The 25,154-nt window shown below is 40.3% G+C and overlaps 1 protein-coding gene across 1 annotated transcript in view; it reads left to right on the top strand.

Moving 5' to 3' along the window:
• Positions 1–23,196, top strand: part of yjefn3 (YjeF N-terminal domain containing 3) — a 43,118-nt gene extending 19,922 nt beyond the window's left edge. Inside the window, exons 2-6 of the mRNA XM_040127926.1 lie at positions 9,757–9,865; positions 17,594–17,704; positions 20,863–20,976; positions 22,021–22,171; positions 22,437–23,196. Coding sequence (XP_039983860.1) covers positions 9,757–9,865; positions 17,594–17,704; positions 20,863–20,976; positions 22,021–22,171; positions 22,437–22,633 — 682 coding nt within the window. The 3' untranslated portion in view covers positions 22,634–23,196. The remainder of the gene's footprint in view (positions 1–9,756; positions 9,866–17,593; positions 17,705–20,862; positions 20,977–22,020; positions 22,172–22,436) is intronic.
• The last annotated feature ends 1,958 nt before the right edge of the window (positions 23,197–25,154 follow it).

The following is a 25,154-nucleotide window of genomic DNA, read 5'->3' as shown; positions in this document are numbered from 1 at the left end:
TGTTCCACCCATTGTTCCACCATTAATGTGAATGCTTTGAGCACCCAGTTATGGTTATGAAAATGCAATTTTTTTTCGAACAGTCGAGGGAGCCTTCAAACTGATTGTTGGCTAGAACAGCCGGCACTCATGATGATTGCTGCATGTTAAAGTCTGATTCCTCCAAACCACGATGCCACTCAGCTACACAGCTCCAGCTGGCACGACAAAACATGGATCTGTGCATTTCCTATTTTAGCACGCTAACATATGTTAGCATTCGTGTCCAGTTGATTTGGGAATGTTAACTGATAGATTTCTGCTTGCAAACCAAGCAGTGATTTAAATGAAACAGATATGGACAATCCAGTTGCAACTTGGGCTAGAGCGAATATGGAAGTTGATATGGTGAACTTGTTACAGGTCCAGCCGAGAAGCCGAGCAACATAAGTATTAATTTAGAGTCATTTTTCTGGTCACTTGGTGAATGTAAGTCCAATATTGACCTACTTTTACCTCTTTTTTTGTATCCATCAACTCCTGAGAGAAACATCTTTCTCTTTAGCTGCTAAATGCTCCACTATGTTCACCAGCTAGGCGCTGACTGTCTATCTGCTGCTTGGAGCTGAGCAGGTAGCATACAGTACAATGAGCTGACAGAGAGTTGGTTAATATTTATCTGCAGTTTCATCAAAGCGACCACTTTCACATTACAGGTAATCATTTGATTCGTTGTTAATATACAGATATTGATCATAGCTGCTTTCAAATCAGGAACAATTGGAATAATAAAGAGAAGAAGTCAAAGGCCCTGTTCAGACACTACAGTCCCATCTCAGATGATTGACCATGACCAGGCAGGATCAATATGAAGGAATCCACAAAGCACTGACAATCCAATCCCCCAAACAACATCCAGTGGTGGTCAGGGCATGTGCCCACATTGATGTGGAAAGTGTACTTGGAAGTGCAACTCCTGATCTGAACTCCTTCTTCTTTTTACCAAGCTTTTTATGCGTAGTCACATGATTCTGGCAACTTTGTTGCTATGGCACCAGGGCTGTGCATAAGGGGCACACTAGCGAGAAAAATTAGGTCATGTCTTTCTCGTGTAAACTGAACCATCATCAGCTGGTCTCACGGAAACATTTTGGAATGATGCTTATTATTATATTGAGTAGAAAAGCAATGTCTTGATTTTGAAAATTGTTGATGATGTGCATGAATGCAGTCAGTCTTAGGTATTCTCTGGATACGTGTGGATATACAGCACCTGGCCAAGTTTACACGGGGTTAGAGAGATAAAGATTTATGTAGTATATATATACAGCTAGGCTGAATCCCTTTCCAAAGACAAGCTGCTCCTCCTAAAGCACAAGGCGTCTTATAGATTTTTGTTATTAAACTTCAGGTCACTTAGTAAAACAGATAGGTCACTGGCCTGCTGTGTCCTGGCCAACGGCCTTAGAAATTGCGTTAGCCATTCCGCTCTGCCTCCAGTACCTGGAGGACAAGACCCTGTGAAAGTGGAAACGAAGGGGATGTGACAACACACGCCTCATAATTTTGTGATGCCGATGGCCCCTGGCCTCAAACTGAGGGAGATGGGTTTAAAACCGACGCAGAGGTCATACATGGATATTCTGGATAACTAGGTGAAAGGATTAAAGAGCACTGAGGGGGCATGGGATTATGTAACCTGCGGGCATGTGGGTGTGCCTGCACTCATGTACTGTATGTCTTGTGCGCTTAATGTCTATTTGCCCCTCGATGCATCTGCGTGTATTGTGCATGTCTGTGGCTTGCTGGGTACTTCTCCTTTTGAAATCACATGATATCCAAAAATGAGGGATAAGTAGACCTGCCTCATGGATGGACATTTTTAGCATCATGAGAACACACGCACAGAGGAAATATATTGCTGAAATGAGTTCGCCAACACCTGTGGTTTTTGGTAAAGAGGATCCATGTTCATCTTCTATATATCTAACGGTCCGTAGCTGCCCGGTGACAAAATGAGTTATGAAAGCAAAATGCAGCAGACACTGATTGGGATTATCTAAAGAATGTCTGTCTCGTTGTACCGGATATGAGGAAAATGAGGAGACAGCTAAACTGATTAAGCCTGATTTGAAAGAATGATGCAAGTGGAGACAGTCGTATGGATGGGATTGTGTGTCTCCCTGGCTCTCAGGCACACACTACACATAGCCAGTCCTAAATTATTGCCCTAGGAGACTTGAGAAAAAGTGAATAATGCCCTCCTGATTTGATAACAATTGAGCAGCATGAAGGGGCTCATGCTGGGCACTTAGAACGGGACCATATGGAGGCACAGGGCCACCTCCTATCTGCCAGCTGAGGCTGTTTATGAGACACTCCCTGATCCTCCTGCCATCATCAAATTATGCAGAGGGAAACATAATATATATCTTTATGCTTCCAGCAATCTACAAATGTGAGTTTGAATGCAGTCAGACACCCTAAGCACCTCGCAATGAGTCATACTCATTTGTGTTTTTGGTTTGTGATTACGCAAATTATTCAAAGATTTTAGTAACTTCAAATAGCAAATGCTAATGCTGCACATCTAGCTAGGTGCCTCAAAAAACCATCCATCATCCAAACGGTTAATGCCGAGACTTAGACAGTCTGTACAGAAACACGTACATACCCACCTACTCAATCATACTGTACATAATCTCTGTATTGCATTGATTTTTCATTTCACATATCCTTATGTAACAACCTGATTCTTGTTTTCTTGCTTTGAGTTATAGCATTGTTTTTCTTTTGAAAACAAAAGTAGTGCCTGTTCTTCTCAGAAAATCCCTCACTTATGTGTCACTCTCAGCTGGTATTCCCACTGATGCCTTTTTAAAGTTATTTTCAATTTTATTCTCATTTTTACCAAACAAAGATGGATCTCTCTTCTCTAAACTTTTAGCAATTTCAACATCCAACATTTCCCTGCTGCCCTCCCCCCTCAGCTTTCCCCCTTTATATCATCTCTTAGCTGGATGCTGCAGGACTTCCTGGAGGCACACTCCAGGAAACTTGACTGACAATCAAAGGTGTCCTGAGATGACACATGTTAAATTAGATGCACACACACAGCCGGAAAAGCCCCCTGATAACCTGTTTATAGTAGCGGGGGATCCATCCTTCAACAACATAGTGAACACTATAATGCTTAGTAGAACATAAGCATGGCTGTCCATCAGCATGATGCCAAAATTATTACCAAAACCTTTTAGCTGGAACAAGGCTGAGTGTCTACAACAAGATTATCTCCAGGGTAGTGATAAAAGTGAGACTTGTGAAAATGAATAATGATAGGTCTACAGTCTCACCTCTCTGCCAATATAGTTGTGTATAGTTGCATTTACCTTCTCCAGTATTTCCTCAAACAGCATTCCTCAGGTCAAAAACCTGTGTATTAAAATAAATCATAAAACAAAGCAGATTAAATCACCCAGGGTGAAGTCATCTCCCATTTGCTCTCTCAGTCACCGTTTTCTCTCTCTCTCTCTCTGTGCATGTCTCTTGCTGTCACCCCTCCATCTGCCATCACTCTGGTTCAGTGAAGTGTGAACCTTCTTCAGAGTAGAGGCGAATAGGAGGTCAAGGGTGGCAGAAAGAAAATGGAAAAAGGTAAACCGTTGTGAATGATAACGTGAGATCAGTAAAGTTGAAGATCAGAAGGACAGAGCTGTGAAGGGGAAGCACTAGCGAGGTGTGTGACTGAGAGGAGATAGAGGAAAGATCAGAGTGGAGCATACTGCAGGACCTTTTGCTGCACTTTTGTACCTTTTATTTTACACGTATTTGTTTTTTTGTGACTCTTCAAATTTTTTGGATTAGTTTTAACGGTGTTCACACAGAACAGCACAAGCATATATTAACACAACTGGCTGACAGATAATTGCAGGGAAAAACATACAGGATAACTAATAAAAAAGACAGGAAGAAAACTCATACCATTCACACAGTCCAACCCACCCTCTTGCAGCTTTGCAGTTCATAGAAACTTGAGTTATTAATGAGTCAACAGTCACAGTCTATCTTTCAGATACATTTTACATACAGGATTGAATTGCTTCTCCTTCAGAGCATTTCTAGGCAAAATATACATTCCTAAAATAAAAAGACTGTGAAAAGATATAAAATTAAATACTGTATTTAAATTATGTGGGGGTTTCTGTCTTCATAAGAATTTTCTTAGCTGCATTCAAGACAGAAAAAGGACCTTCTTTTGATATCTTGAAAGATTAAGGAGTGAATCTCATTCAAAAACACAGTGTCTGGTTTACAAGGTATGTGAACCCCAATACCATCTGATAATAAATAGGCCTACATCTGGACACTCAAAAACATGTGCATATTATTTGCCAATACATTTTGGATTAAATAGGGAGCATATTGGACATGGAATCCCCTTTAAGCGGCAGCGAGTCCAAGTTGATAAATAGTATCTATAAATCATTTCATACTGCACTAGTTGGTGGTTGTTAAAGAAACATTGCACCATACTCTTTTCCAATCAGTCTACATTTAATGTGGACGCTACATTATACTTACAGTATATATCCATGCAATTTCTTTTGCATTACTGGCAATGTTTGCACTGTGGTTGGCAATGTTGGTCGGTCTACCATTTTGGTCCAGGCTGAGGTATGTCAACAATTATGAGATGGATTACCATGAAATTTTGTACAGACATTCATTGTACCCAGAGGACAAATCCTACCGGGGATTGCCTGACTCTTCATCTTCCAGGTCAAAATTCCAATATTTACTTTCAATACCAATATATTGTGACCAAGTACCATGCAGGACTTATAACATTCCCATCAGACTCACCTGTACTTTGTGTTTATTACTAATTACCAAATGTTAGCATGCTAATATGCTAAACTAAGATGGTGACTATGGTATAAACATTATACCTGCTCAAAATCAGCAAGTTAGCATTGCCATTGTGAGAATGTTAGGATGCTGACGTTAGCATGTAGCACAAAGCACAGCCTCACAGTACTGCTGGCATGCCTCTATAGTCTTGTTTATATGAGATGAAAGGCCAGACTCACTAAATAAACTCAGAATTTCAACCATGGGATGTGAGGCCAGTGAGTGATTCCAAAGCACTCCATAAGTTTGCACGGCAGTGTGTAATTGTAAATAAAAATTAAAAAGATGACACAGGTAAGCTATATGTACATATATGTAAATTTTTGTATTACAGTATTTGTGACATATTTGGTGATGAACAGCACAAGCAGCAATGGTTTTCCATTGAGACATTAGTCGGTGTGTTGGTGTTTTCCAGTACTGAGACATTGGTGCTTCCTTAGATTTCATGTTGAGGGTGTTTCAGTTTCCTGCTCTTTGTCTTTGCAACGAGAATGTAGAGCACATCACTATTGTCTGCTGGAGAGAAACCTACTGCACACAACAATGGCTACTTAGTAGAACAACAACTGTAGCAAACACAAAACCTTTCCCTGTATTTAGGCTGACTCATCATTAATCCATCCAATCGTTGTTGAGACATTTCACCCAAAACCAAAAACATCAAGCTCATGACGGCGCAAAAGGAAAAGTCAGGGGCTCACCAAAGTCAGTAGGATATGTTACCTGGGGACCATTTTAGTAGTTGTTGAGATATTTCAGTCTGAAATATTTCAGTCTGGCCCAAAAGAGAGGCTTAGGGGTATGTCATTAGCTTGTTGTAAGTTAGAGAATCAGTAGAGACAGTATATTAAGAAAATTGTGAGCAATGTGGGTTTTGTTTATATATGTTCTTAATTTTATATGTCAAGAGTTCTCTGTTATTTTTGTGAAATAAAACAGACATTATCTGTATGTTTCTGTATTATGTTGCTTCATGACATAGAACCCCCCCTGGCAAGAATAATATGGCAGGTTGCCGACTACTTTCTATCACTTTCGGTTATTTTAGTCATGCTCCTTATCTTAAAAACAGACCACGCTGGAAAAGGTAGAAATTAGGCAAACTGAGAGGGAGGGGGTGGTGAAATGTGGCTATTTCAGTCTTCCAGTGTTAGAAAAATAGAAGCCCTTCTGATATTCAGTGGAGTTTTCATCTCCCATGGATGATACAAAGATGCTTAACAGCTGCAGGCTATATACAGTTACATATTGTTTATGAGTGTTTCGTTGGCTGGCATTACACAATGAATATAGTATGTTTGCGCGCTGCTTTCGCTACTGTCATTTTATCTATTGCAGGGCTTTTGCATTGGATTGCATTATGCACTGATCGACCACAACATTAAAAACAGTTACTGGTTTCAGTGTTGTGGCTGATGGGTGTATATAACAGTTGTTGTTGTATCCTCCCTTTGTACGTATACTCTGACTGTAGGTTGCTACATTTTCTGTACATACAACATGCACTGCAAAACTCTTTATGTATTATGTTATTTTCAACCAGAAATATGCTTGTATTTAGCAGAAACAATAACAACTAATGATAAAGTATTGGTAACATATGTAAGATGTAATGTTAGAAAGTATGATTGCCACACATATACTTTTTTTCATAAGTTACAGTTTACCCCCCTGACTTCTCAATCATTAATTTATTCATTTAAAAAAAATCTTTGCTTTATATGCTCCTGCCATTTACCGCTGCAGTGTCCCAATTTCCCCACAGAGACCATTACCATTTCATTTTACCTGATCTCCTGTGTAAGGTAAACAGACTCATTAAGCAGGTTGTGATCACAGTTGAGAAGCGCTACAGTGAAGGTGACACTTTGCAGAAGCACGCCACACCCAGCTTGGGGAAATCATCTCTCCCTCTGGGGAGAGGCTGCTTGCTGCTACATGGCCCCAGGTGCAGAAGGAGTTGCTACTCAGAGGACCCCAAATGACGCTCTATCTGCTTACCCGCTTTCCTTTAGAGTCAATTTAGTGTAAAAGTTTTCAGCAGGGTCCTTGCATGTTTAAATGCAAAAATAACTGGTTACATGGAGTGTTCCAGTGTCCTTCAGTAGCTTCAGGTAAATAAATGCTCGATTAAAAATTATAATAAGCACGATCGAAGGTGGGAAGTGAAAAGACATGCAGTATGTGGCATGGCTCAGCCATCTGTCTTTAGTCTGTCCTAAACACTGTGCTGCTCTCTTGTGGTAGAGCCTCCTGGCTAAAACGAGCAGCTGTTGATCTGCACACCCACAACTCTTTGTTCTGTCAGTAATGTTAAGGATCGATAGTAATTGCCTGCTCAGCAGCAGTATTGTTACTGTGATGGTTCTCCACCCAAAAACAACAACACATAAATTTGTGATTTTTTTTCACACAAATTGGGTTTTAGAGGCAAGTAATGAAACAAGCTGTCCTCTTGTAGAATCAGTTCAGCTCACTGAAAACTGTTGGAGGCTCTGGTGCTATTGGGTGCAGCGAAAAAAAAGAGGGAACCCTGTGGACTGAGGTGAACTTTCCAAAGATCAACTTGTCACAGTGACTCAGGAAACATCCCTGAGGTGAGCTGTGGGTGACAGCTGCTGTTGCTCCACTGGCACAGGTAAATGCCAGAAGCCCCACTTGGGAACACACCAGCTTGCTGACACACACACACACACACGCACGCACGCACGCACGCACGCACGCACGCACGCACGCGCGCACAAACATCTTAAATGAAACTAAAAGGAACACAAGTAGGCTTAGCCATTAGTCACACTGTCACCACAGAGAATAGAGACAAATGACATAAAATGAACGATTGTGGACACTTTTATTTTTAACAGAAACATGCACAGACGACCTCTCATAAATACACACACACATACATAAATATATTCACCCACACAAGGACACAGTATAATCCAGAGATCCAGAAACAGTCCTTAACTGTAATTGTTGAGCAAAAACAGAATAAAACAGAACAGTAATAGTGTTACTGTGTGTTTGTTCCTGGAAAATGGATAAAGCTGAATAACAGTTGTGAGACAGCAGTGTAATACAGCATTATTACTGTGTAAAAGCCCATAAGTCTTTCCTTATAGTAACAATGATGATTTAGTATTTAAATATGCTAAAAAATGTAGAACTCCTTAGAATTCTGCAAGCCCATTTAAAACAAATCTGTTGTGCAGTTCATCTCTATCTCTTATGGGGGTGCTCTGTTCATCTGTATGCACGTCTAAGTGTGTAATATTATGAATCCATTGTATGTGGTGGTTGAATACACAGTAGATGTTGGTGTCTGGTGTGTTGCATTTGCTTTTTCCAGCTTCCTTATGTGGATTTTTTATTATGTCGACACATGATGTAACAAGAAAAAGCACAAATGATGTAACCTAAAGAGAAACACACACGCAAACATACACACGCGTGCGTGCCCACTCACACATACAAATACACACTCACATGAAGAGCTCTTGATCTTCTCTGAGGCAGAGTGGAGCGACCCTGTTGAGTCAGTGTTGATTAGAAGCACAGTATTGATTTTTTGCATTGACCCTGCTGTCATCTGCTCTCTTCTGCAGTAGTCTGATAAACGATCTTTAATTGGTTAGACATAAATATCTAATCTCACAGGAATAACTCTTAAATCGTAATTCAGCAGCTGCCGTATTCCCTCCGCTGTACAGTTTTCTCACATCTATCTGAGGGAGTTTGAAGTACAGTACATTGAAAAAAGAGAAAGAAAGAAATCCAGTATTTTTCCAACCGAGTGTGATTGTTTCATGTTGGAGATTTTGAGCTGCAGTACTGTGGAGGACCACCAGGTGTCTATAGAGTATTAGGGATGTTACAGAATCACCGGTCAAATGAAGAAGGCAGACTGTAATTGTTTCACTTGGCCAGTTCCTGCTCTTCATACTGGATAGCCCTGTGGCGGTGGCCATGTCACAGCCACGCACACACATACACACACACACACACACACACACACACACATGTACACATGCAGACAGACACACCTCCATGCTAAAAGCAGCACCAGCAGGCTTTAATACAGCAGCATTTGTCACGCTGTCACCATGGAGCGAGCAGCCGGAGGAAGCGAAGTGGCAGTTCAGAATGAACATGTGTCAACATTAGATTACATATACAATAACTCATACAGAAAACACATGAACGTCAGGATGTGTGCAAATATACACAGGCCCAAACTGGCATATGTCAGCTATGGTAAAGGCCACAGTTCAGTTCATCAGTCACATGTTCTATTTTGAGTTTCATGACCACCCTTCCCAGAAGCTGTTAAAGTTTGTTATGAGCCACACTTGTTGCTTTAGCAGATATATAACAACAATTAAAATGGGGACCGGCATCGTGGTAACTCAAAACAAAACAAAAAAGAAGAAGAAAAGAAAAGAAAATTATGTTAATACAATTTTAAAACGACAGGACTTAGGTGTTGACAGTACAACATTAACTAAATGTACCCATCTCATCTTGAAATTACTGTATATATGTAAAAAATTTTAGTACACTTAAAATCAAATATTGACGGCTGTGTAATTACGCACTGTTTATTGAAGTTGCTTGTCACAGAACGTAAACCTAAATGAGTGAAAAGGTAAAATTAAAGTGCAAGTAAGTAGACCTGGTATCACCAAACGTTTGTCTGGCCTTGTGGCTATTACGGTACATTCACAATATATATATACTTTAAATTCAGCTTCCCTGAACAGCTCCACCTATAGAGACGCTGACGATGTTTTTATGAAAGACAATGATTAACAAACATGACATCTCTCTTGCCAACCACACTGCATGTTGTTCTGTGTCTGACAGCAAAGGGGAGGCAGCAGCAATCGAGACAGAGCTACTGAGGGACTACAGGTTTGGACAACAGCAGCTGATAGAGATCTGGGGACAAGCATGCGCCCTTGCCATCACTAAGGTCTGTACACCTTCTGTCTTCCAGATCTCCTTGGTTGTTAGTCTTTCTGCCTTTGCTCATAGCTTTATTTTTTATTGCTTCATATCCCTACTTCACTGTAAGTATGAAGCAGAACACAGCACAAGGAAAACTCTTTTCCTATTTTTAAGTCATTCATAATCTCCATCCATCCATATTTGTGTGGTTACGGGCTGATCCAACCCTGTACTATCACTATAAATCATGGTTGAGAAAAATGATATCATTCCAGTATGTTTAAATAGCTGTTTTATTTTGAAATGGACCTAGGCTTGATTGTGCTGATCTTTTCCTTGGACCATGAAACCAGCGGCACCAAGCGATGAACAATGGTTGCTGTCTACAACGATGTGTGTGTGTGTGTGTTTGGGTGTGCATTTTAGTGTGTTTAGCTGTACTCTTTCTAGCTGTACTGTAACACCAGCAATTCCAATTTCTTTTTCATTATATTTATATGTACATATAAATCAAAGGAAGACATGCAGATTTTTCCAATTATATCCATTTTCTGCAAAAAAACATCCAATACAGAACCACTGTTACAAGTTCAAGTCAAATAAAATCAGGCTGTGGCCTCAAAAATCCCACTCCTGTGCAAATCTAAATAGCCTAAACTGTGTATCGCTCAGCAAACCATTTGTAAAGGTCACAAATTTGTTCCCAGTTTTTTAGAAAAGCTGCTGCACAGAATTTGTCTGACTCAGTAATCATCACAAAACCAAGCGAGATCCTGATGTGACTTCAATTGTAAAAGAGGTTAAGAAGTCACAGCTGTTACTAACACTTTCCTAATTTGCATTAACTTCCATACAAAATGTCTGATTATTATGTGGAGGAAATGATCTAACTTTCTGTGACACTTACTTCCCAACATTTGAGCAGCTCACCTTAGGGCAGAACATTTGAGCTCACTCTCTGCTCAGGGCTCCTCAGCCACACTAGTCCAGAACCGCAGCTCCTCTTCTCTCGTGTGCATGCAGTTTCATTCTCTTGTGATCTGGACTGTGTCGAGCCGAGAGACTGTGTGTGTATTTTTTTGAGTGTCTGTGTGTGTGTGTCCGTGTGTCTGCATATGGAGGGCTGTTAGGAACACATGTGGTTCCCTTTCACCAGACCACTGGCTTGGTTTAATGCCACGCTGGTTTCCTTAGTGGGCCCTTCAACAGGCTGTGATGAATAAGAGTCTGTGCTACACATGAAACCTTGCGTCGCTGTCAGGAAGAGGGAAAAAGAGAAAAAGAGGGAGAGAGACAAAGACACAGAGAAACATACAGAAGCAGAAACCCAGATATGTTACAAAAACATTGATAAAAGTGGTAACAGCAGTTTGATGAGACACCTTTAATATCTAGCTTTAGGAAAAGCAAAGAAGACAGCCAGGCATAGAAGCATAATGACAATAAACATAAGAAAATTGTTTTTTCAAATGCATTATTAATAACACTATATCCAAACATCAATGAATTATCAGAGATTTAAAGATTTCTCAAGGATAAGGATAAGGAAAATCTAGTTGATTTCTGTCAACTATGACCTGTTCTCTTTAAAGCTACAGTAGTCAATATTTTTGGCTAGACTGCAACAGTGGAGCTAGGCCTAAAAACGCAAATGTCGATGATTGACTGAATGAGTGAGTGAGTAATAAAGTTAGGCCATTGGTCAGCCAAATGCCGCTTGACTGGGTGCACACATTACACTGAGTGTTGGAGTTTCCCCATTGGTTCCCCATTCAAAATTAATTGGTGCAAACTATTTCTATTGCATCATCAGGGGGGGTTTACAGGAAGTGTGCCTAGCTTAGTGCCTTTGTCAATAGATTTACTGACTTTTCAGACCCCTTTAACTTTTTTACAGAAGCACCCAGCGTCAAATCTAGCTACTTTTTGGACAAACATTAGCTACATTCCGTGGAAGAGAGTTGCCAGTATTGCCCCGAGAGCGAGAAGTCGGGCTTTCCCTCCACAGGCACACCTCTCTATGCGTCTTATTCAACTGACCGCATGGCACCTGACATAGACGTGAATGTGCTTCTAACATTCTCTCTGGGCGAAAATTTACAAGTTAATATAGCTGAAATTACAGCACAGCCATTGTCTTTAACTTATGTGTATGGTAATTTTGTTAGACAACGTTGTGGTTATAAAATCAGGATTTTAGCAGTGCAGAGCAGCAGCTTGGAAATGGCTTGGAAGGGACTCCTGGTTAACATGTGGTCTTAATGGGCTCCGTTTCAGTCACTACTTCATTCTTGTTCCTTTGTCTGACAACAGAAACAGAAAAACATGTAAAATAGAACAGCTTTATTGGAATTACGCTGTATTAAAATGCTGTGAGCATAGGGAGCAGGAGAGAAGCAAACAGATAAAGGGCAGTCCAGCGACATGCTAGGTTTTGACCTAGTCTTGTTTTGTTAACAACTGACCAAATTAATACATGTAATGTGAAAGGTGCCGCTTGTAATGACAAATCCAAAACAAATTGTTATTCAGCTCTGCTCTTACTTTCAGCTAGATGGAGAGTTTTAGCACCTTACAGCTCATTGTTTTGGTTTTCCGACCCACAAAGTTTACTGTTTTGTTTCAGTCTCACAACTCTTATCAAACTCGATTCCAGCGGTAACATGCAACTGTTTTAAGTGAGAAAGCTGATTTTACGATTTTAATTAGTTTGATTTTATAGGAATTCTTATACTAAATGTTAAGGTTTTTAAATGTTTAATTAACTACATATTGTTTAATCAAAGAAAGCTATTACATTCTTAGGGGGTGACAGACAGACATGACAGCAACATATTAAAGAGTGTGAAATTGAAAACAAAAAACATGACAAAAAAACTAAAAAAAAGTAAAAACTGAGACAGGCAGAGTGGCAGCATCACGCAGAAGCAGAAACTTTGTGTTCTCCCCTGAGAGTGTGTGATTAAACCCACCACATCCACTTCCCCCCCTATTATCATTAGCCACTGCTGGCCCCATGCCTAACTCTCCACCACCAGCCCCAACAGCATTGCCTTACTAGACAAACATGGCCCGGACGCCTTGGATTGCTGCTGCCCACAGCCGCCAGCAGCACACTACCGCTTACATGACATCACTGCTATTTAAGGAAAATTACAGTAGAAGGAGATGCAGACAGTCTGATTTCCCCGATTTAACTGCAGGCCTACTGCTTCTGGCTTCCAAGTATATCACAAAAACAAGCATGTGCTCAGTCGCACACACACACACACACACACACACACACACACACACACACACACACACACACACACACACACACACACACACTTACACCTCTGGTTGCCAGATAGATTTTAGGTTTTCTTTAAGGAATCCACTTACTGTTCCAGCAGCCACAGCCACCAGGTCCAGACTGTGTGTGTGTGTGTTTCTGTATCAGTCTGAGGCTTTTTATCACCTGAGTGGAGACAGGAGATGTTTTTGTTACCATACAGCAATAAATTAGCCTACAATTTACAGGAGCCCCTGGACTTTAGTTTGATCTTCTAGCCCTATATTAAAGGCAATATTTTTTCTGCATATGTGAGTATATTTGGGTTTTTAGGACCCTGATAATGTTTTCTCGGGCTCACTGTGTGTTTCAGGTTGATTGGGGGTGAAGGCGCATGTGTCTTTAACATTTATTTCAAAGGGGCATTCCCTTAGAGACCTTATTGCAATCAAGATAGCTATGTTTTTAAGGTATGTGTGAGTGTGTGGGAAAGAGTGTGTGTGAGGGGGTCCTAGCAGTGCTCTTTTTTAGACCCTCCACTCTTCCAACCTCTCTACTAATTGGAGCCCTTCCTAAAATAAAGTTACGATAACAAATATGTATGACCTCTTCTAAAATGCATTTTTAAGTTACAACTATGGATATATAGAAAACATATTTCAAAAATGTAATCCTTTCGGTTCGCTGTGGGACTTAAATGTCATTCTACAAGCTCTCCTGAAAACCACTTTACAACAAACTAAAACAACATGTCAGAAGTTCTACAGGAGAGCACATGAAAAGAGTCAACCAGATCGCAAACCTGCTCAACAGATGCAACAAACCATCTGTCTGCACTTGTAGGAATCTCCTACACATCAAAAATATCATAAATATCTCAAACACTGGAAAGCATTTGAACAAGTTTGTTAGCCTGAAGCAGAGTCAATGGCAGTATTGTTTTTCTAAAACAATACTGCCATTACGTGCCATCTGCTTCCAAGGCAGTTTAAATGTTATTAAAACAAGTGACATTATTACGGAATAAAGTTTATCATGGACTTATATCAATATATTTCACTTGATTTTCACTTGAGAAAGGGGTGACGCTTTCATCACTATTGGTTAAAAATCCACACTACTTTGGTGTGTTTTGGCCATGCTGTTGGGCTTTTTTAGTGTATAACACATCAAAAAGCACGAGGAATTAGGTCATCCTTGTGAGGTGTTTTCTATACAGTGATTAAAGTTGTTATGAAATTCAGTATTTGCGTGAAGATTGCCCTGGCAGTCCTTGTTTATGCAAGAAAAAACAAACAAAGGAGCGCTCCAACAACACAGACACCATAGACAGGAACCGAATAGAAATGGTCTCCATCTCCTCTTTTACTAATTGCCTACACCCAATCAATTGTCAGTTTTAAGGCCCACTATCAGAGAAAATGACTTTTGCTGCAATTGAGATGAGACAAATGCTTGAAAACATATCAGAGCGCTGCCTGGATTATTCCAGCCTGCTCCCTTTATAGCTGCTCACCTTCAACAGTGTGTGGCTCTAATGGTTTCTCCAGCAGCATAAAATGGCTCCAGTACTGCTGTCACCGATCCGCCTCTCTCCTCCTCACAGGTCCTCAACATTCAGAAAAGAGGCCATTAAAACTTCTAATGGGAATTTGTGTATGCTGAAACTCATGAAGATATCAAGCAGACACGGAGCAACATTAGAATTGATTCTGAGTTGAGTTTCGTTCCACCAGATGAATTTAAGTCCAATATTCACTCTCCTTTTAGTTCTGTTGTGGTTTCCATCAACTCCTGAGGAAAACAACTTTAATCTAATCACTAACTTTTTCTGTCTGATACTTGGCATTGAGCAAAAAGCATATGGTGTGTATTGGATGAAATTTGCTGAAAATCGCTTCCTGCTGCCTTTGGAACAATGGTTGATGAGAGTGGAATTGTGGGCCCGAAAACCAAAGCAATGGTCCAAAAATTAACCAAAACATGCTACATAGATCTGTTAGGAACCGCATAGTCAGGTGATAATTCTCTGTGGGAACATTTGAATAGACCCCTTTAACATTGCACACAGTTATTTGAGCCCCTTTATCAACATTAAAAATATTGATTGGTGCAACTTTAACTCATCCACCTCTCTGCTTTTTTAATATCTTGATGTTTTATTTTAGCCTAGTACAATACTGCCAATATTGTAAACAATAAACAATATTGTAAACCTAAACAATACTGCCATTGACTGTTGTATATGGTTGAGTTCACAGCAGGGGACAGCGCTATCAGATATGGTTAGTCTTTAATAGCTGGTTGCAGTAACGACAGTCGGCATTTCCCTCTACAGAGCAGGTTAGCACAGAAAGTCTGACATTGTACCGTACATGCATAGACTACATACACATATTCACAGGGAGTGCCGCTGTAAATTAACTCAGTGAGATGTGTCATTAAGACCAGGTTACACAATGTGAATCTCACTAAGGGCCTCTGTCTCATTAGATATGAAAATGAAAGTCACTGTCCTGTTTTACTCCTCCAGTTTTAGTTTCTACCTCCTGTCTCTCATTTCCTCTCAGTCAATCCCTGCTCCTCTTTCCTAATATTACCATCAGCCCCGTGGCCCTCAGTGACCATAACACTCTCTTCTCCATCTCATTGAGTTTGTCTGATGATTTCTCAGCTGAGCTGTTATGATGGAGATAACGGCTGATGTCTCTTCTTCTGGATTCATTGCTCCAGATAAAGCGCTCTGAGTCTTGTTATGTTCAATTATCCAATGGGGACTGGCCTATTTCTCCATATGAACTTTATCTTGTTTTGAATACATTAGTGGAAGTGGAAGCTAATGGGTTTTATGCACAGTGGAAGCATTTCGGCCTATTTCAGGCTCATCTCAAGGCCAAGCATCAATACTGTTGGATGAAGTAGCTCAAAAAGTTTTAATTTGAATTATGTAGCGCTTTATATTACAGCCTGCAAATTATAGCATCATAGCGATAACTATTTTGTAATTATGGTACACTTATAATAATAATATTGATAATAGTGATAATAATAACGATACTACTACTACTCATTTTTGAATTAAAGGACACTAATTACTGGGTACAGTGATGTTGTTATGAGAAAACACAAAAAATGCTATTTTCTATTTTGAAGAGCCTATAAAATCTTATAGGAAAACAAAACAAAAGGTGTAGCTGACCTATTAGATGGGGTAAATTACATGTATAGATTCAAAGGCATACCACATTATAGTCTTTGGATCAATCACAACTATATTACTGTGCCCCATAATTATTAAATGAGTATCCACTAAGTAAAAAGAGTTACATAAATATTCATTTATATGTTCCCAATGAATACACAATAGGTTAGGACTTATTGCTTTGTTCTATTAACACATTATCCAGTAATTCATTTATATGTGTCCAATTAAAAAATACTTTCACTATAATTTGTGGGCTGTAATCTACTGTGAACTGCTGTCCCCGATTATTTATGACAGTGATAAAACTGGGCTAATTCGTCTTGCGACTTGTGCTCTGACACACATTTATTGGCCTCTAATTGGACAGGATTTCCAGAAGTCTGCATGAACTGTCTTCCTCAGCTCAAGTTCTTCTTCTAGTTTAGGAAGTTATGCTGTGACCTTTACAGTCATGAACTATCATTCTTGTATAATATAATAATGCTGTCTCTCAGTTAAAATAAACAAAAACCCCTAGGAGCATCAGCTAACAATCCATAATGTGGCAATGAGTTTTGTGCTTTGAAGAATCCTTTCCAAAATGAAGCCAGGCCCCTTTGGGGCTTTCAGTAATGATCATGACTGAGTGCACACGCACGCACACACACACACACACACACACACACACACACACACACACACACACACACACAACACCACATGTTTAGGTGTTGGAGATGGAAGATTAGCCATTCAGGTTGACAGTTCCGTAGGCGTATTCCTGTCAGGTGATTTACAAGAGAATTTGTGGCCAGTAAACGAGGTAGTTGCCAACAGCCTGCTGCAGCCAGGGCAGAGACGGAAAGTGTTTTATATATACGTAAGCATCCCATGGCGAGGACACTGGTATTTTGTCCACTGCTGCCAGGGTTATTTTAATGAGATTGGACCTTTTTCTCATAGACGGAAGAGACAATGGAGCTGGTGCCATTTCCACCCTCGTCTGGCATGTCTGGCATGCTGTGGCAAGGCACTCTGAGTATGATGGAGAGGCCGAGGCACAGATCAGATGACCTGCCCTGAATAAGAACCCTGAAGTCCAAGGGATAATACTGAATACTGATGACCATCTATCTTCCTCTTGTTTTGGTCTCACTATTGTTGTCTCTCAATAACCCTTTCTATTTCCTCTTCTGTACATCTCTTCTATCCCTCAGTCCTACTCAGTTTCCATTCACTCAGTCATCAGCTCATTTCTACCTCTTTGTCTTCTTCTCTTTTTGTCTCTCCACCAGGCCTACCCTCTCAGCTCTCTAGCAAAGAAGCAGCCAACGGTGCTGGTGATTTGTGGTCCAGATCAAAATGGCTCCATTGGCCTGGTGTGTGCCCGACACCTGCGCATATTTGTAAGTAAACTACTGTAGTGTAGCCAGTAATACAGTGCACGGAAGCAACTTTTCAGCGGAGGTGATACCAAAGTAAAAGAAACAATCTTACATAATTTAATGTCAGCTCCTGTAAATAGCTCAGAGTAGTTATCCCATTAGCCTCTCTGCAGTGGCACTCAGACAGCCATGATGTCATGCTATCGTTATTCTCGTTAAAGCCGTCTGCGTCCTACGACATGATGTCATGACCATGATGTCTGCCTCTCAGGCCACATACTGACTGACACTTCACGACAAATTGCTTTTGGAGGCAGGACTCATCCTCTCCAAACTCATTACAGATCATGATCGGAGCTGAGAGTCTTTTTTTTAGACAGCGCAGTTCATTTAAGTGCTCTGTGCTGTAGTCCTGCCCCAGTCTATGACTTTATTGGAATGGAAATAATTTGGTTTAGAATTTGGTTTAGAAAAGAATGCATCTGTTTGCACTTTACCACATGTGCCTGACATGCTAGATTTACAGTGCATTGATAGTCCTGATTAAAACCATGTTAGACAGACTTTGTTTAAGCAGGCTGATGGCTCTCTGTGGAGTCTTTCTCTCCCCTCTCCCCTCCCACTCTCTGCCTTTTTCCCTCTAAAGGCCAAGGATGAGGTCAGAGGTCAACTCTGTGGGAGATATATTTTACCCTCGCATTCCAGAAATGAAAAAGGAGCTTCTCAAAAACGTAACCTCAAAAAACGTGAAACAGTTAGGCATTGATTCCCTCGTTTAAATATATCTTTTATGTGTTTTGTCTGCTGTTTTATCTCCCTTTCGCGTTGTGTCTAATGTTTTACCTTCCACATCTGCCATTTCTTGTGTATTTTTGAAATGTGCTATATAAATAATATTCAATTTTTTTTTTCAGTGACTGCACACTACAGTAGGCTGATTGGGACCACACTTGTCTGAGTTTGCTCTAGCTGCAGAAACTTGAGTACCTACTTTGAACTGTGAATCAGGTGTAAGAATGTATGTTTTTCATGGTGTGATGTGATCCCTGTCAGCAGGAAGACATGCAAGCACACGTGAGACAGGAACATCAACACACACACACACACACACACACACACACACACACACACACACACACACACACACACACACACACACACACACACACACACACACACATAAACACACACACACGTAAATGCACACATATGCAGCCTTGAGCCCCTGATGCAGAGCTGTGAATGTGATTAGACAGAGCATAGAAATGAATGATCAGCTGCAGGCGAACAGGCCGACTTGCTTCTCACGTCACTCCAAGATGTCCGTGTTCGCAAAATCAGGTCGTGTCTGAGTCAGTCATGCATCTTTTTCCGCCGATAGGTGTACAGAAAAAATATTGCTGCATACCAGAAGAGACAGATATTCCTTGATCAAAACTAATGTTGAATGAGTATAAAAAAACAAGTCCTATGCACATTAGTTCAGGTGTATTGTTCGTATTACTATAAAACAAGTGGACATGATTTTATGTTTGGCTCACTGCATGAGCTCTATAGACAGTCGCTGCATGGAAACTTCACATTTCTGATGCCAGTCACATTATAAATGGCAAGAACCAAATGCAACAATATTTTATTATAGACCATCACAGCTTTGTCATTGTATAGGATTAAAAATCTGAATCAAACAGAGTGGAGCACACAAATTAGACACTTACATTTTAATTGATTTAAAAATTAACATTTTGACACAAATCTTCAAAGTCACTTTATTGTGCTGTGGATGTTTTCTTTCATTCCTAATGGGCTGTGTGTAAAAAAACAGTACTACGAGACAACATCAAGCCTAAATGAGAAGAGGTGTAACTCTGTTAAACGTGGGCATTACCTGGAAAAAGACCCTGTCTGTACCCTTTGCTTGTTTGTTTCTCATGGCTCATTTCTGTTCATGCTCAGTGACACTCACAGCCATTGAGAGCTCTTCCTTAGTTTCACATGGTGTGATGGTGTAACTGCAGATGAGGTCAAGGCCAAACCCTGAGGCGGACACACACAAACACACACCACACATATACACACACACACACACACACACACACACACACACACACACACACACACACACACACACACACACACACACACACACACACACACGCACACACAGTAGGTTTTATTTGGCTCAGCTGCTCGCTCTCTGCTCTGCAGAGATCATGATGGAGATGATGTCAGGTGATGGGTGGCTGTGGCAGTTTGATTGGTTTAGGATCCCCAAGGAAGCAGCGCTCTGTCTGAACTGAAAGATCACGTCCCTTGTAGGGCAGCTCACCCACGCTTGAAAGAACAATCTCTAGTTATTTATTTGTTTATGTGATGTCTGCGAAATAGTTATTTGGCTTAAAAAGCGAAAGATTCATGCAGATTCACTGGCTATATGTTAAGACATAATATGCAATCCCTTTTGAATCAAAGATACAACATATAGCCTCATATAACATATCATCTAATTGGGTATCGAGCCATGTACAAGGTTTTTGCGAAACCGTCTCTCTATGATTTCGGTCTCCTCCCTATTACAACAAAGGTGAATGGAACTCACAGCGCTTTAGAACTACAACAGCAGTTCCTGAAGTATTCAGATCCTTTACTTGAGGAAAAGTACTAATACAAAATTGTAAAAATATTCCATTACAAGTAAAAGTCCTGCACTGCAGATCTTACTTAAGTAACATGATCAAACATGCAAACATATGCACACACACGCACACACACACACACACACACACACACACACGCACACACAAACACTACTGACGGTGGGTCCCAGGTTTTAGGATGTGTGACTGTGTAAAGGTCATGGATCACAGATACTTCCTGCTGAGCAACACAGACCTTTCAGTCTGCAAGTGTCTGGGTTTCTTCTCTTCTCAGCTTGCACTTAAAGGAATTTTAAAACAGTAGAAAAACATAACTTTTGATCACTGGTTAACAGTAATTTCACTTGTTGTGAACTCCTGGCCAAATGTACATTGATGCATCAGCCACACTCAGTGATGTGAACGTTGGCTGAAATCACTGGCTATAGTGTAGATATTATGTAACCTTGTCTGTATTTTTGTGTTTTTCTCTCCTCGTTCATGCCCCCCTCCTCTTATTCTCTGTTGCCTCATCTCATGTAGGAATATGAGCCTACCATCTACCACCCTAAACGCTCCTCTCACAGTCTACACCAGGATATCACAGTTCAATGTGAGAAGATGGACATCCCTTTCCTCTCCTATCTCCCCACTGAGGTCAGCAGCATTTTTACAGAATAACACATTTTAGCACATTTCACAAGGACCTCAGTACTATTTTTATATGCTGTGCAGTTTGTTTGTGGTGCGTTGATTAAACTGTGGACTCAACTTTGACCGGCAGTTCCTCACCTTTTTCAGTTTGTGGTCACTGAAAATGAAGAAATGTCTACTTGACATTTGAGCATTTCGCCCAAATCTCATATTGTTCAATCTGCGCAATAATCATAGGCCAGCAGAGGTAAAACTCACTAGTGTTTTAAGAAAAAAGATCAAGGTGTAGAGAACCGTCTGAAAAACGGATCTTCTCATTCCTTTGCTGTTAAAGGATAGGTTCGCATTTTTTTAAGTCGGTCTTGAAACAATACTCACATACGAGTATGTAGAATGAAAGAGTTATTGGTCACTGTAATAGTTCCTCCTCTCCATTCTGGCTGGGAAAACAGATCCCCTCCTACTGTGATTCCAACAGAAGAAATGGGACAAAATCCAGTCCCTCTTTCTCTGCAAAAAATATTAGCCACAGCTAATATGAGGATTTAACAGTTTATCTGCAGAGGTAGTCAAAGAGAGCGGGTATTTTCCAATGTTACCCTCCACTGCAGCCCTGCAAGGAAACACAAAGAAGAAATCCTGCACAGGAAAGACTGTAAGTTTGGAAGATACACATTTGCTTTGGCTAACTCAGATGGCTGGAGACTCACATTAGCTTCAGCTGAACATTATAATGCATTTTCGGACAGAATGATTACTGTACTGAGGATTTTGGCCCCACCTCTTAGAGTGTAGGGGCTTTTTGAAGGCAGCTCTATACAGGCTGTATGGAGATCAGGAGCAGTTACAACAAACAATACATCTTACAATGCATATATGGGCATGTGAGTATTGTTTTATGAAAGACTTTAATCATCTTTTGACCCCTCAGATTTTTCTTGTGACCAACTGGTGTGGAGGGGTCACCACCCCAATGTTGGGAACATCTGTTTTGGAGGAAGTAAACTGTTTTTTTCATTTATGCATACTAAGGTGTGTTCTGTTCAGGTGCAGCTCATAAATGATGCCTACAACCTTGTCATTGATGCCATGCTGGGCCCAGAGGCAGACTGTGCCGACATTAAGGAACCTTACTCTGGTATTCTGGTCACCCTGAAGCAAGTCAAGATCCCCATTGCCAGTGTGGATGTGCCTTCAGGTAAGTTTTCTTACAAAATGGTAGATATCAGGCTGGAGGCTCAGAAACACAACATGATAAATGAACCCCCTGGCAGCTCCCTAGGAGCCTTGGCTCCCAGGCTTTTCCAAATTTGGCAGTACGTGCGGAGGATAAATCTTATGCTACAGTCAGCTCATTGTGAGCTCATCTTAACCCAAATACACTCCCTGCTGAGTGTGAGCACAACAGGCAGAAAATTATCACAAAGCTCCTATCCTTAAATGCCTCTTTCTGTCTTCCTCAGGTTGGGATGTAGAAGAACCATGTCAGGACGGGATAAACCCAGAAGTTCTCATCTCACTTACAGCGCCAAAGAAATGCGCCATGGGTTTCTCAGGGAAGCATTTCTTGGCCGGACGCTTCCTGCCCTATGACATTCAGAAAAAATACGAGCTTAACCTCCCAGACTACCCTGGCACAGACTGTCTCATAGAATTGTAACACACGGGAAATGTAAGGGCCGGTGCAGCCTCTCCTCATTTTGAAAAACGTACATTTAATCAATTCTCTTGTTTTGTATTTTATAGATTGTTCATGTGGTTTAATGTCAACATCTAAGTTGTGTGGAAGAGGTTACACCTTGGCCAAATGTGCCGTTGAGCTACAGTGGAAGGATAATATTTAGAATCTGTGGTTTGAGTCATGTCTGTTTAGGGAATGGCATGAAGATTTTGTGTGTCAGTCTACTTATAAAAGTTGTAGCATTACACTGTTTTCTGATTACTTTTGAAAAGACAAAAATTTCTTTTTCCACAGAAAGCAAAGAAAGAGGAATTTTCTATTATGCCAATCACTGGATTTTTATTTTCAACACTTTTTTAAATGTTCATGCTCTGATGCTTTTACGTTCCTATGTTTAACTTTCTACTGAAGTGTGTTGCTGAGGTGAGTTGGTGTGGGTTGGCAATTCCAAATTTTCTCTTCATGTGTTTTTAGTTTGGTTGGTCAGCCTGCACCTCTGCATTACTTTTGTTTCAGTTATTTCATTAGCTGTGACAAAAGGTCCAGACATTGTCCAATAAAAAATAAGTTCAGTTTAAAGAATGGTTCGGTCCCTGGTGTTTTCTTTTCCTTGACTTGCAGCTGCAATGAGCAATAAACATTATTTTATATTAACCATTACTAAGATGACTATAAAATGGCTAACTATGTATAGTAGAATGACTGACAATCTCTGATAGGGCGTTTAAGTTACAGTATGTCATTAAGTTATGTTTTCAGCTTGTTTCACTGCCCCCATGTGGCCAGAAAACTCAGTTAAGGAGGCTTTTAAGAAACTCAGACACAAAGAGACATTTCTTATACGTGCTTTTAGCTGCTAACCTGCATACTACCACACGTGGCAAGTTTCCGACAAATCTAATTTATTTGAATGATTTATTCATCTTCAAAACTGGAGTATATATTACCCTTGTGGTGAAATGGTTGTGATTCCACACTTGCTTGCTCAAAGACCTCAAAACTAGCCCGGAACACAGCTTGTTTTGTCACAAATCACCAGGCCACCGAGCTGTGTTATATGCAGATCACATGCATTTAATTGTTGCGCTTCTTAGATGAGCGCACACTGTTACTTTTGTTTATTGTTTCCCAACTGGGAATGGATTGGGTAATGAAAGCCATAAGCAGGTCTGATCGGACTATAATCAGCTGTAGAGCAAGGTCTCTTATTTTGGAGCCCAGGGCTGCAGGCTCCAATGAGAATGACTAAGAGAGGCTGCTGTGCTGTTTATGGGTGAGGTAATGTGTATTTACACGACACACAGGAGCTTCTTCGGAATACTAATTCACTAATGCCCAGAGTGTGTGCACATGTGTGTGTGGGTGTAGAAAGTCACTGAAAAGGAATGTCAATCCGTTCATTTGCTCGGTGGTATTAAATCTTTCGGAGGAGAGGTGAGGAGGGTTATAGAAACATGTCTGATCGCTCAGCGGACTTGTCTTTCATGCCCGTCCAATCCCTGTCAGGAAACAGCGACTTGTAACCACATTGTCGTTTGTGCTTCTCATGAGAGCGGCTGAGTAATGAGCTTTTTGAGTTGCCGGTCGCCTGTAGAATTGAACAGTCATAACTGACAGCAGCACTTATTGTAATATCCAGTGAGAGATAGTCTTACATGGAGAACGTGGTCAAAAGATTTAGAGAGAACAGCAGTGAGGCAGAAATATTAATCCAGTGGTTACACTGTACATCACACAAAAGCTAAATTTTTCTCAGTGTAACTGAAGGACTTTAGTGCTTTTGATTGTTATTATTAGCAAATTCAACGAAATGAGACTTATTTAGCTCCTCGAGAACACAGCAGATCTTATAGTCTTCCTATCCAAAATATTAATTGCATGATTATGTGTCATCTTGAGTGGCTTGAATATTATTGAAGCTTCTTGTGACCTTTAATTGTGACAGAGGTGGAAGAAATACTCAGATTCTTTACTTAAATAAAGAGTCTTTACGATGTAAAAATACTACATTATATGTACAAGTACAGGCACCACATTCAAAATCCTACTTAAGTAAAAGGACAGAAGTATTATCAGCAAAATGTACTTAAAGTATCAAAAGTAAAAGTACTCATTATGCAGGAAATTGTGTTTCCAGTGACTGATATATTATTATATATGACATTATTAGATTGTTAATACTGATGCATAATTGTGTAAGTATCATTTTGCATTTGTAGCTTGTCAAGGTGGAGCTAGTTTGAACTACTTTATATAAAGTCAGCTAGTTTAGTCCAGTGGTTCCCAACCTAGGGGTCTGTCCCTCCAAAGGGTCACAAGTTAAACCTGAGGGATAGTTGGATGATTATTTACTTAATCTAGTAGGAGAAGAAAGAAGGAAAAACGTTTTGCTACACAAATCCGTTTTAAGTTTGCAGACTTTTTTGTAATCTTTGCATTTTGTGTGAAATATCGGAAATTTTATTTAAATGAAACCAAATGAGAGGTTTAGAGGTGAATT

Source organism: Xiphias gladius, chromosome 6 (genome assembly GCF_016859285.1).
Source record: "Xiphias gladius isolate SHS-SW01 ecotype Sanya breed wild chromosome 6, ASM1685928v1, whole genome shotgun sequence".
NCBI classification, from domain to species: domain Eukaryota; kingdom Metazoa; phylum Chordata; class Actinopteri; order Istiophoriformes; family Xiphiidae; genus Xiphias; species Xiphias gladius.
Note: the sequence above shows the minus strand (reverse complement) of the source record. Positions and strands in the feature narration are given on the sequence as shown.